The 13,888-nt window shown below is 44.6% G+C and overlaps 1 protein-coding gene across 2 annotated transcripts in view; it reads right to left on the bottom strand.

Moving 5' to 3' along the window:
- The window catches only part of URB1 (URB1 ribosome biogenesis homolog), a 74,979-nt gene that overhangs the window by 47,202 nt on the left and 13,889 nt on the right, over positions 1-13,888 (bottom strand). For both annotated transcript variants that reach the window (XM_032277038.1, XM_032277039.1), the window contains exons 6-11: positions 12,467-12,552; positions 10,895-11,020; positions 9,720-9,844; positions 5,666-5,861; positions 3,841-3,978; positions 435-608 (exon numbers count right to left, since the gene is read on the bottom strand). In XM_032277038.1, the coding sequence (XP_032132929.1) occupies positions 435-608; positions 3,841-3,978; positions 5,666-5,861; positions 9,720-9,844; positions 10,895-11,020; positions 12,467-12,552 (845 nt within the window). The remainder of the gene's footprint in view (positions 1-434; positions 609-3,840; positions 3,979-5,665; positions 5,862-9,719; positions 9,845-10,894; positions 11,021-12,466; positions 12,553-13,888) is intronic.

The raw sequence follows: 13,888 nt of genomic DNA, 5'->3' as shown, positions 1-13,888 counted from the left end.
AAGCCTGGCCCTCAGCCATAGGAGCAAGGGGGGCTTCCTGAACCACTGCCTCCCTTCTCACTGGGCCACAGTGTAGTCTGTGTGTGCCTGCAGCCATGCGTGAGGGGTAAGGACACAGCCTACCCCTCGACAACATCACCATGGCTCCTGATTAAACATGAGGTCCCACCAGAGCCAGAACCCCCGTGAGAGAACATGTATATCGTCTAAATTCTTACTCTGCAAAAGGACTCCTGGACCAGGCTCTGTGACATCACTGCCTATAATCACAAGCGGTAGGTCTTCTCAGCTGACCCTGAGCACCCCTGCTACCACACTGCCCACTGGCCTAACCCTGCAGCACCAAGGACACCTCACTTGGCTTCCGCCCACTGCGCTCCCAGAATGGCCTGGCGAGGTCTGGAAGGAATGCCCAAACCTGGGCCGGAGCCTACCTTGCTCAGAGCTTCTCTGAAGAGCTGTACGAATTCTTCCATCATCACCGCTGTGTACACGCCGGATTCCTGCCACGCCTCTTTATTCAGGCAGTGGTCAATAGTTTTTAATGCCCTCTTCAAAATGACAGAAATAAGGGATAAGGCCGTGTGCCTCACTGACGTGCTGTCCAACTGAGAAGAAAAAAGAGTTAAATGCATCAATGTCTCTAGGATATACTGGTGGACACAGATTTGCTGAGCCATGGACTTGGCTGGCATTCGTCCCTCCTCAGGTGACTCGTAGGAGAAGCTGCATGAAACAGCTGGTCTCTCCACTGTGAGAAGAGGTGACCTGGGTACCTCACCCTCCTGACATCCGCAGTTGCCAGGAAAGCGCCCACTAATGGCAGAGTCTAGCGGTAGTTTCATTTTTGTCATCTGCTCTTTGGTAAGCCTTGAGACAACCACTCAGCTATCATGAATGTTCTCCATTAACAATAGATCTCACCAGAACCCACTACTTCACCACTATTTTTTTTTTTTTTTGAGTCAGGGTCTTACTCTGTCTCCCAGGCTGGAGTGCAGTGGTGTGATCATAGCTCACCACAGCCTCAAGCTCCAGGGCTCAAGTAATCCTCCCGCCTCAGCCTCCCAAGTAGCCAGGACTACAGGCACCTACCACTCCTGGCTAATCTTTTTTTTTTTTTTTAAAGAGATGAGTCTCACTATGTTGCCCAGGCTGGCCTCAACCTCCTGGCCTCAAGCAATCCTCCTGCCTCAGTCTCCCAAAGCATTGGGATTACGAGTGTGAACCACTGTGCCTAGCCATTTTTTTTTTCTTTTGTAAAGACAGGGTCTTGTTTTGTTGCCCAGGATTCTACCACTATTAAAAACATTAGTATCAGGTGGAGGGATGGCAAAAAGAGTGCATCAGGTACTTCAGAATTAAAATCCACCTCCAAGCTCAGTGAGCTAGTGACCTACATCATAGGCCTGTGACACCCAGAGCCTTGACTTCCAGTAAGAATGATGGCTGGGAGAGTCACTCACTGCAGAGACCAGGTAGGGTTCAAGAACCGGCGCAACTACCAACAACAGGAGAAGGGTCCCAGCAGCATCATGTGATGGCAGCTCCCAGTCCTCAGGAGAAACGCCGACTCCCAGGTCCCAGCCCAGACCACGCACGCAGAATCTGCATTTCACACGATCCCCAGGAGAGCCCTCCGACACCGAAGTCTGAGCAGCCCTGGCTGGGATACTGCAGACTGGCAGGGAGGTAGAAACAAAGAGGTCTCCTGGTTGACTTCTAGCTCAGCAACCACAACACCCCAGAGCCCCAGCATTCCGGTCAGCTGGGGCCTCACTCTGTGTACACTGCACACTCAATCAGGACTACGGGAGCTATCTTAAGGCAAGAACGGCCCAGCCCCACAATCGCTTCAAAGGCAGGCCCCACACAAGCATGCACACCACACCCAAGGAGCTGAGAGCACAAAGCTCAACCGACAACCTAGGGTCCTGCCTCCAAACGCTTTCTCATTTCCCGTTTCTAAAATAGGCTAAAGCTTCTCTTCCTGATTCTAAAACGTATACTATTAAAAGTTTTTTAGATAAAACCATAAGAAATGAAAGAAAAAAAAGACAAACATCATCTAACTCCAGCCCCTAGATCCATAATTATATAAAAACACAGTCTGGGGTTTCAGAAAGGGCACCTGTGGAAGGAGGGCACGGCTGGGCTCAGTGGCCCTGGCCCTGCACAGGGGAGAGGAGGCTGTGTCCTCTGACACTCCTTCCTTGGAGCCACTCCCTGCAGGAGACAGAACACCCCTCTAGGGTCACAACCCTTTGTCTTGAAGCAACACTGTGAGAGGAGGAGACGACAGGCTTTTCTGTCCCAGACTACCAGGAGCAAGCCTGGAAGGGAGAGCAAATGCAGCCCACAGAGGAGGCACATCTGGCTGGGTGTGGCGGCTCAGACCTGTAATCCCAACACTTTCGGAGGTCGAGGTGGGAAAATTGCATGAGGCCAGGAGTTCAAAACTGGCCTGCGCAACATAGTGAGACCCTATCTCTACAAAAAATAAAAATAAGAAAATTAGCTGGGTGTGGTGGTGCACACCTGTAGTCCCCACTACTCAGGAGGCTGAGGTGGGAGGAACACTTGAGTCCAATGGCTTGAGGCTGCAACGAGCTATGATCCCACCACTGTACTCCAGCCTAGGCAACGGAACGAGACCCTGTCTCAAAAAATAAATTTATTTTTTAAATAAGAAATAAGGGAGGTTCGTCAGACTAATCCTTTCAATCTGGTTTTCCTGTAAGTCCCTTGAGAAATACAAATGCCTCCCACATTAATTAAAACAGTTGGGCAAGCTAGCTAGGTGCTGATTTTGCATATGATGATTTGACAAACACAAGACCTTTCTGCCTACTCCCACACAGGCTTCCTCTCTACCCCTCACACCATCACCCATGCTCAGCGCAAACCACAGAGGGGTATGAGAACATGGTGAATCTCACCACATGGTCTCAGGAGTCCACCCGCTTTACAGTGACTGTGCTCACCACTACAGGGCCAACCCCTGCCTGTGCAACCGACCACTGCCAACCCTGCTTCTACTGAAGCCACACAACAGCTCAGCCTGTTTAGAAGGACAAAGACACCCCTCCAAATACCTGGCCTCCCCCAGGTATCTCAGGCAACCCGGGGTTACAAGGGGCTGGCAGGGCCCAGGACCCAGGTGTGCCAGCAACTCACAGCCATTCACCTAGGCCTGTGATGCTGTGGTGAAAGACACGTGAACCCCTCCGAATGTGGCTTCTGATGGGACATGGGGACCTTTGTAATAAACAGTGATGTGAAATTTAAGTACCAATCTCTTCCATGAACGTCTTCCAAAAATGCCTGAAAACAGCATCCTCCCAAAAACGCCTGAAAGAGAACATGTCCTCCCCAAAACACCTGAAAACAGCTGGCCTTCAAAGTATATGTTCCCCAGGCATCTTAACACCATTCACTTAAACTATCAAAGAAAGAATCTGCTAGGCGAATTTCAGTCCTATCATGTCTGAAAATTCTAAACTAATGAGATTTTAATGATGACCTTTCCTTCTCCTGATTCGACATTCTCCCACCCTCAGGCAGGACTAGAAAGGCTTGGAGGGATGCAGGGGTCCCCGCAGTGTCATGGAGCAGGGCCAAGGCTATGTAAGTGTCTCTGCTCCAAGGTCCTTACCCACGTCAGTGGAACTGTCACTCACAGCTATTTCAAACTATAGCCTCTGTCCTGGAAGCCTCAGAGGCTCCCTGACAAAACACAATCAAATACATCCAGGCCGGTATTCTCAGAATAATCACATCATGCAGCCAGTGAGTTTAGCCAGAGACAGTTCCAGAAGTGGGGCAACCACACGAACTTACGTTTAATGCTTGGGTGAACATGCTCTTATTGCACACCACGGGCACGGTGGTCACCATCACCACTGCCAGGAGCCGAGGCAAGGGTATAAACTCTCTGGTCTGAAATGCCCGGGAAATCTCCGGCTGAGCCTCATAGATCTAGGAAAAGCAAAAAAGAGATTTAGTTGGTGCTGGAAGTAAGTTTCAAACCTGAGACTAGCTGTCTTCCAAGGTGAAGCCAGTCAATCAAGTAATAATAGTGATAAAGGTCCCAGACTCCCCACAGGCTGAGTGGAAGATTAACCCCCAAATCTACTTGTCAAAGACAAATCAGGTCAGGAGACTGGCTGTTAACAGAGAAAGGACCTTCAGAGCAGAACTTGACCTGTGGTCTGCAGAGTCTCTTAAAACCTCTGACAGCAAATAAATCACTGCTTGAACTACCAATGGAATTATCAGTTCCTGCTGCACTTGACAGGTGCCTGACAGATTATGTCAGGAAGGGACGTCAGGAAGCCATCTTCTCAAAGCTGCCTGATAACCTTTGGGATAGGGACACTTAACACGAAAACAAAAATATACTCGTAGGTTAAAAACCTGGACCTCAGTGAGGTTAGGTAATTTCCCTAAGGCCACAGAGCTAGTAGGCAGCCAAGCAAGGACTCAATCCTGGCCTGCAAAGACCACACACTCACCCCTCCCCTGCATTAGATGCAGCTCCCAAAAGGGGTGCTGGCCCCAGGACTAACTGTACCAAAATGAGGGGTAGAGTACATCCTCCTCATCCCAAGGTGAATGTGCAGACCGTGCATGCAGGCACTCAAGCAGAATAAAAACTGGCTTTACAGCTAATGCCAGGCCCAGGTGGAGGCACAAGGAACAATCCCAGGCATTTTACCACTAGGCAACCAAAAGGCAGTGACAGAGGGTTCAAATGAGTCAGGCATTAGTGCCCCCAAACAGTAGGTGCCTCCATTTGTAAATGGGCAGATGCTGACACCATGATCAAATGGAAGGTAACATACATCCACTTAAACCAGCAGACCACCACTTCATAGCTTATTTCAAGTTGTTGTAACTAATCGAAACAGCAACCTTTAAAAACCATCCTACAAATCAGACATTTCATGTTATTTTCTTATGAGCCCAGATGGGGAAGAGACAGTCAGACATTTCATCAAGTCCAGTCTAACTATGCTGAGACTCAACAAGATTTCACTCCGAGCAAAATCTGGATGAACAAGATAAACTGGCTCAAAAGATTCTAAAGGAACAAACCTCAAATTCAGCTCAGTGAAACGCAAAATGCTATAGAAGATAAGGACACCAAATTTATATGATCTAAAATATCCCTTTTTATCCCTGAAAGGTCTTCACGTTGCACAGTTTACCAGATCAGAATGTCTGCTGGTCCCCCAACTCCCTGTGCCCTCCCCCAGGCTGGAGTGCAATGGTGCGATCTCAGCTCACTATAACCTCTGCCTCCCAGGTTCAAGCAATTCTCCGGCCTCAGCCTCCCAAGTAACTGGGATTACAGGTGCACACCACCACACCTGGCTAATTTTTGTATTTTTAGTAGAGACAGGTTTCGTCATGTTGGTTAGGCTGGTCTCAAACTGCTGACCTCAGGTGATCTGCCTGCCTCGGCCTCCCAAAGTGCTGGGATTACAGGTGTGAGCCACCATGCCCAGCCAGCCACCATGCCCATTTTGCGTTTCACTGAGCTGAATTTGAGGTTTGTTCCTTTAGAATCTTTTGAGCCAGTTTATCTTGTTCATCCAGATTTTGCTCGGAGTGAAATCTTGTTGAGTCTCAGCATAGACTTTTAAATATCATGTTGTTTTACCTTGTTTAGTAGTTTGATATTATTTAGCCACGTAGACTTCACTCGTGGGATAAAGGAGAACGTTACTTCCTTGAAGTATTTCTTCAGTAAGTCCGGGCACACTTTGAGGATGTTCACCACAAGGTCAGCCACAAGATCATCATCAGCTGCAGTTTTCAAACCCAGCAAGAAGTGCAAGAGTGTCAGGTTTCCACCTCTGTTAGAGAAAGAGACAAGAGGAGAGGTCAGCACAAAACGTTCAAAGCATCCTGAGAGCTCATGGTGACAGGCAGCTCTGCAGAATGGCCCTCAGTGAACACAGCAGTAACAGCGTGGGGAATTTCCCCCAGGACATAAGCGGGAGTTCCGTGGCCTGCAGGGTTCCAGCTCTCCACTGAGGGCTTCCCTCTCATCCTCTATTTCTCAGTGGCTGAAAAAGTCTCTGATTGTCCTGCTCCCATTCTTCTTTCCTACTTCCCTCCCTTAAGGTCAATTCCTTCTAAAGAAAAGGAAGAAAACCATTCTTTCTCTACCTCAGCTACCTACCAGTCTGCCTAGAAGTCAAGGCTACTGAAAAGAAAGGGCAAAACCAGCAGGGAGGAATCCATGCCCCAAATTTCATTTTGAAATTTTACTGACATCCCTCCTCCAGCCACACATGAAAAAGCACTATGTAGGGCTGGATGCAGTAACTCACACCTGTAATCCCAGCACTTTGGGAGGCCAAGGCGGGAGGATCATCTGAGGTCAGGAGTTCAAGACCAGCTTGGCCAACACGGTAAAACCGTGTCTCTACTAAAAATACAAAAAAAATTAGCTAGGTGTGGTGGCCTCCGCCTGTCATCCTAGCTACTCGGGGGGCTAAGGCAGGAGAATCGCTTGAACCAGAAAGGTAGAGGTTGCAGTGAGCCAAGATTGCACCACTGCACTACAGCCTGGGCAACAGCGTGAGACTCCGTCTGAAATAAAAAAGCATATGTAAATACATATGAGTGTGGGTATAAAAAAATGCAGATAAGACATTTTTATCTTGAAAGGAGGATTTGTTTTAACTTTTATTTATTTATTTAGAGACAGGGTCTTGCTTTCTCATCCGGAGTGCAGTGGTGTGACCAGAGCTCGCTGCAGGCCAGAACTCGAACTCCTGGGCTCAAGTGATCCTCCAGCCTCAGCCTCCTGAGTAGCTGGGACTAGAGGTGATGCACACCACACCTGGCAATCAAGTTTCTTTTTCTACGAAGTGGTCATGAGTTGCTGCAGGCTCAAGAGTGCCATCAAATTATTTCTTGACAAGGAATCTGACAAGACAGCACAAGGTCTTCGCAGAGGCCTTCTGCCTTCCCTGTTTCTAGCTTATTTCAAATTCCTTCATCTGCATTTAGCAGCTGAAAGAAGCAAGGATGGGGAAAAAAAAACTACTGTAGAAAAATATTGAAAAGTTGTCTCAAAGTGGACAGTTTTCAAAGGTATGCGAAGATAAAAGCAGCAGGTGAGCCCAGGAGTTCGAGGCTGCAGTTAGCTATGACTGTGCCATTACCTTCCATCCTGAGCAACAAAGCAAGACTCCAACTCAGAAAAAAAAAAAAAAAAAAAGGAAGCAGCAGGAAAGTCTGCAGAGACCAAAGCTTGCATAAAGGGAGTAAAACCCCAGGATCCACACAGCCAAAGCCCCAGGACCCTAGGCTTCACCTGCCTCAAAGTCTTTTTAGAAAATACACCTTTTCCTATCTGCTTGACCCTGGGAAGTCAAAACATCCAGAAAACCCTCTGACTCTGCCTCACATGCATGCCATAGTGATGGTTTCTAGGGTCCCCAGTGTCTTACATCCCCTTATACATTAAGTAAAACTACAATGCTATATGACAGCTTTACATAGAGTAAAATAAGTTTTTTAAAAACCAAATTAGAAAGTACAATTTTGATCAGAAAGGTATCTTTTACAAAAGGAGATGAAGATATCCTTTAATATGAAAATGTAATGAACAAAACAAATATAGTTTGTGCTGACAAATGAAAAGGATATTAAATCTACAAAAAGTGCTAAAAATACTACACATACTTTGTTTTAATCAACACTGTAATAAAATGGAGAGCACTGATACTTACGTAGCACACAATCCATGCCAGACCCTGCTCTAGGCAGTTACCACCCACCTCTCTGCCACAGCCACTACTTTTACTCTCACTTTATAGACGAGACAATGTAGGCAAGGGGGATGCCTAACCCACTGAAGGTCTCAGAGCTAAGTTAGGGTTGACACCCAGCTGTCTGCTCTCTTAACCTCCACCAGGGACTGAAACTAGGGCCCAATACCTATCACTGTAAATTTTATTGGGACACAGGTAAGCCTGCTTATTTACATCTATGGATGCTCTGATGGCACAACTGAGTAGTCACAACAGACTTTGTAGGCTGCCAAGCCTAAAATACGATCTGGCCCTTTGTAGAAAAAGTTTGCCAATCCTTGCCCTATGTTGTAACATCAGCTTTCAGTGAACACCTACTATGTGCCAGGTACTGTCATAGGGACTGGGGGCCTATAACAGACCAGCAACTGTTCTTACCACTTCTCACCAATCTGATAATGAACAAGCAAATAAATAAATCACCAAATGAATGAATGAACAGTCAGAAGCCTAAGCCAGGCAAAAGCACAGGGATAGTGGAGCGGCTTTTTCAGAAAGGTTGCCGGGGAAGGCCTCCCTGAAGTGGTGACATCTGCACAGGAACCGGAATAAGATAAGGAGTGAGCCACATGTCTACAGGGTAACAGGAAATGATGCAATTCAGTGTGATCTCAAAGCTCTCCGTTACCATCCACAAACAAATCTCCTTCCTTTCCCTTATTAACAAATTCTTGTCTTTTGCCCATGGCTTCAAAATTCACGTAAATCACGGCTTACTGCAAACAGACCCATACCCACAAGTTGATTCAATATGCTCATTAAATGATGATCTACTTCATGGGCCTAGTTATGGAGGAAAAACGCTTTAAAAAGGGGGAAGAGTGCATGTGTTAAGCACAAGTGTAATATTCTATTCAACTATAGAAGTCTGCCGTTATGTTTTAGGAGGAAAATGAGCTCATTCTTACTGATGAAAGAAAAAAAGAAATGAGGTGGCAGGTGAAATCACAGTAACCTCAGAATCAAGACACGTCCAAAGTCAGAAGCAGACAGAAAAATTCCCACCATATTATTCCATTCTGAAGGAATCACCTGATTTCCTGACTGGCTGAAATTAGAAGTAAATTAGACTGCCTGAATCCTTGTGATATAATGCTAAGATAGAATAGCAAGGAGTAAAAAATAAATCATTTATAATGACCAGAAAACATAGGCAATATTTTTATTGTCAAATGGGAAAAAAGCAGACGGATGAGCACTAGTAAGCATTTTTGTTATTAAAAAAAATTACATGGACTTATACGACTACAAAAAGACAGTCTCAAAGAATATAATCAAAACCGGTAGATTTGAACTTTGTTTCCTTACTGATGAAATGCTATCACAATTGTGAAATATGAAACGAAACACAAAAAAAAAATTTAGAAATCCTGACTCACGGGCAGCCTGTCAAGGAGAGGCAGGACTGTTTAGTATCAGTTTGGAGCCGGACTTCCTGGTTTCCAATGCCAGCTCTGCCATTTAACCAGGTAAGTGTCTTGACCTCTCTGGAACCCTTTCCTCCTCTGCAAAGTTGGTCTCACGACGGTACCTGCCTGAGGATGGCTGTGAGGCCCATGTCAGACCCAGCCCTCTCTGGGAGGGCAGGTGCCTTTTCTGAGCTCCAGTCGACAAACACTGTCTTTAGGTAAACACCTGCAGTACTTCTCTGGGAGAAACAGCCCATGATCTACCTGAGTGTTAACAGACAGCTACTCTCAGAACTCTGCCCCGAGAACATGCAACAAATAGAAGTTCCCTGAGTCTACAACTGTTCAATCCTGAAATTAGTTAGATAACGTCCACAGTTCTAGCCCTAACCTGCTACCGTTCCACTAGACACTCATGTATGTGATGACTTCTGAGGGGGACACACGCCCTGGGGTCCACAAGAGTGTTACACTTTACCTGCCAAAGGTACCCAAAGATGCATCATAAAAATTAATTCCATGCTTGAGTGAACAGCAAAGATCCATCAGGAAGTTATGAACGAGCTCCCGAACCATGGTTTTCCCTGCTTCTTCTGCAGAAACCTAGGAAGATTTTTAAAAATTCAATGAAAATTCCAAGCTCATACACTTTAGCAAGAGATACAGAATAAAAACAAGGACAATATCAACTGCCTGATGACAACTTAGAAAACATTTTAAACACCTGATATCATTCCAAACAACAAACGAAAACAGAAAACATTTTAAACATTTGGTATCACCCCAAACAATAAATGAAAACAACAGCAACAATGAAAGATACACGATCAAGATAAAAGAATACTCTGAAGAGGGGCGTGTTTAAACCTGTATTTGTAATAGCTTTAAAGTGATCTAATGTCTCTTGTCCATTTGAATAAAATTCCACATTTGGGAGTGTTTTTGACTCAGCCTCTGAGGCTTGCTGGTACTGGAGTATACAAAAACATGTTCAAAACAAGAGGGCCTGGGCAAGTCTCCAAGATAAAAGGAAGTAAAATAGTAGGCTCTTGAGAGGTGAATTATTGTAATGTTAACAGGAGGTCTGTGCCTTTATTACCCTGGCCAAGTCCACGTTCAGTAACACCCTGAGGAAAATTAAAATATACACTGGCAGCAGGTCAATGTGAGAGCAGCTGTTTTAATTTAGCACATGAGTTAACTAGTACAAAACAATTACACATGCCAGCAGGTGAGGCTCCGAGACAGTCAGGACCCTGAAGTTAGAACAAAAACAAAAATACAACAAACCTTGAAACTCCAACTAGACATGAAAGAATGGAAGGACGGGAAGTCAGAGGTGAAGCGAGGGAAGAGAGGGCTGGGATGACCCTGCAGGTCTAACAGGAAAGAGCTGCAGGGAAAACTAAGATACGGCTCAGACAAAGGAAATCATAGTTCTCTAATTAAAAAAAAAAAAAAAGTACAGTTTATTAGGGTGATTGTTAAGAAATCGGGGAAAAAAATCTTATTAATACAGCCATATAACGACAGGCAAAAGAAATAGATCAAATGAGGGGACTTCACGTCTGCTGCAGCGTTGAGAATCCTCCCTCTCCCGACCCTGAGGATCAAATTCCAACGAGGTCAACGAACACCCAAAACTGACTGCACCTTGACATCTTCTGGGTTCACATCGGTAATCCCGTTCCAGTTGTACAGCGATGCTATGTGGATCAATAACTGCCCCGTAAAGAAACGCACCTTCTGGGTTTTTGTGATATTTTTATTGTGAACTACCTGAAAACAATAATAAACGAAGTTCATGGAATTCAATTATTTTTTAAATGGTGCTTACTGTTTTCTCATCATTATAAAAATAACGCATGCTAGTAGCAGAAAATTTGGTTTAAAAAAAAGAAAAACATCAAGGGAAATTCACCAATATTCCCAACCATGCTGGGATACCTAGTTACTATTTTGATATATTTCCTTTCAGTCACCACCCGCACCCACACGATATGCATGTGTATGTGGTGTATGTGTGTATGTATTCGTTATTTTTTGCCTTTTATTCATGTATGATTACTTATGAAGCATAAGCCTTTTCCACATCATTAAAAATCCCTTTAGAACATTTTGGGGGACTAAATACTATTCTATCCTATGAGTAGGCCACAACTTATTTAACCATTCCATTCCCCTGCTGTTTACAATTAGTTGTTTCTAAATTCTGGCTATTTTCCATAAAGCTGTGATCAGCATCCTTGAGCAGAGTCTTCACTGCATCTGACTTTGGACTTGACACTGGTTCCTCCAAGTGGAATTGCGGCACAAATCCTCAGCTCCACCCAAACCTACCCCCAGAATCCCTAGGGGTGTGGCCTAGGTATATATATTTCAAATTCCTCTAGCGGTTCTGATGCAACCCTCGTCAGGGTCCATGAATACATTTAAGACCTTTGACACATCTTGTCAGAATGGTTATCTTCCACAGGGGATACAACACTTCCTCCTCAACAAAGTATCTGACTCAAAACATCCCTGCTAGCACTGAACACCGTTGTTTTTAAAAGTCAATGCTATTTTAGTAGGAAAAAAAAAAATCCGTCATTATTTGCATTACTTTAAATTAGGGTTTCTCAATCTTAGCTCTATTGACATTTGGGGCCAGACAATTGTTATGGGGCCGTCCTGGGCATTAGGACATCTGGCAGCATCCCTGATGTCTGTCCACTAGGCACCAGCTGTACCTTCCCAGTTGTGACAAAATGTCTTCAGAGATTGCCAAATGTCCCACAGAAGTGTTTCTTACTGATGATCTAAGGTGTTTCCTTTTAGCAAGTTTTACAATATTGCTCAGATGCTTGCAAAAGGCAAATATGGAACAGGACAGAGAAGAACATTTTGCTAGATATGTGAATGAAGTATTATTCATAGGTTTACAGCTCACAATTATTACTTTGGGTTGCCGGGAAATGTTGACCAGCAGCTTTTCTGCTGCTGTAATAAACAGCAGCCACGTCTGGACATCACTGGCTGCTTCAGCTATTCTTTAACCTGCTAGTCCCGGCACATGCTGATCAACAAGAACAAGTTTGTGCTGAAGGAAGAGTTTTCCACTCAACCAATATGACAATCTACGTAACATAAGATGCCGTCGTTCTACAGTCCTGTAAAACACCAGACAGTATCTCATTCCCAAGGAAGAACAGACAACAGAAACACTGATTACCAAGCACATACCTTTGTTTTCAGTGTGGATAACAAAATATTGACGGTGGAGATCCTATCTTCCTTTATCCCTGAGCTAAAAATGCAAGGAATAAATTCTGAAAGTAAAAGTTTCAAAGCATTAAATTCAAAAATATTTTGAAAATGAGAATGAGAGAATATTACTGTTTAACTGGTACAGCAAACAATGCTATTCACGTTTTTAGTTTTTTTTTTTTTAACTATACAAGTTCTCAGCAGGAATAACCACTTCCATGACATAAGAAATCAAGAAGCCAGGCACAGTGCCTCATGCTAGAAGCCCAGCACTTTGGGAGGCCAAGGTGGGAGGATTCCTTGAGGCCAGGAGTTCAAGACCAGCCTTGGCAATGTACTAAGACCCCATCTCTATAAAAAGTTCAAAAATTAGCTGTGTATGGTGGTGCACACTTGTAGTCTTACAGTAGTCTTAGCTACCTAGGAGGCTGAGGTGGCAAGATCACTAGTACCCAGGAGTTTGAGGTTGCAGTAAGTCATGATGGCACCACTGCACTCCAGCCAGGCACAGGGCAAAACCCTGTCTCCAAACAAACAAACAAACAAACAAAAAGGAAGAAAGAAGAAATCAAAAGCACCTAAAGGTGAACCAATGACAGAACTTTTAAAGAAGTTCAGTAGGTCTTTAGCTCGATTTTACTTTTTTCTCACATTAAAATTAATTAAAGGCTGGGGTAATCCCAGCACTTTGGGAAGCCGAGGCAGGCGGATCACCTGAGGTCAGGAGTTCAAGACCAGCCTGACCAACATGGAGAAACCCCATCTCTACTAAAAATAGAAAATTAGCTGGGCATGGTGGCACATCCCTGTAATCCCAGCTACTTGGGAGGCTGAGGCAGGAGAATTGCTTGAACCTGGGAGGCGGAGGTTGCGGTGAGCCAAGATTGTGCCATTGCACTCCAGCCTGGGCAACAAGAGCGAAATCCCATCTCAAAAAACAAACAAACAAGAAAAAATTAAATACTATTTGAAAGAGAATGTATAGTATAACAGACTAATAGAATTTCTCTCTTGCTTAGACTTGCTGTTTAAGGAGATGATCATCATTTTACAGGTTGGCATTAGAATTTTGGGTAATTTAGTTTATTTACTTTTTGTTTTCTCTTCCTACTTTTCAATTCCCAGGGAAACAGCCACCAGGGCTTGACACTGTATCATTATTAACGCAGTGGTGACACCGGGCAGAAGCAGCAAAGCAATTACAATTTTCCTTGCTCCCCACACACTTACTGTGCACACAGAATCTCTACAAAAGCAAATTCATTATTTGTGAAAAAGGAAAAATCAGAAAATACCAGACAAACCAAAAGAATAAGTCAAAGCCTCACTACCGAAAAGTTAACACTGTTAACATCACCTAACCACTAATCTTCTGATGTATTCATATTATTCTATTTG

Source organism: Sapajus apella, unplaced genomic scaffold (genome assembly GCF_009761245.1).
Source record: "Sapajus apella isolate SASKATOON/1434 unplaced genomic scaffold, GSC_monkey_1.0 scaffold8, whole genome shotgun sequence".
In the NCBI taxonomy this organism is placed as follows: domain Eukaryota; kingdom Metazoa; phylum Chordata; class Mammalia; order Primates; family Cebidae; genus Sapajus; species Sapajus apella.
This window is presented reverse-complemented; position numbering and strand designations above follow the sequence as displayed.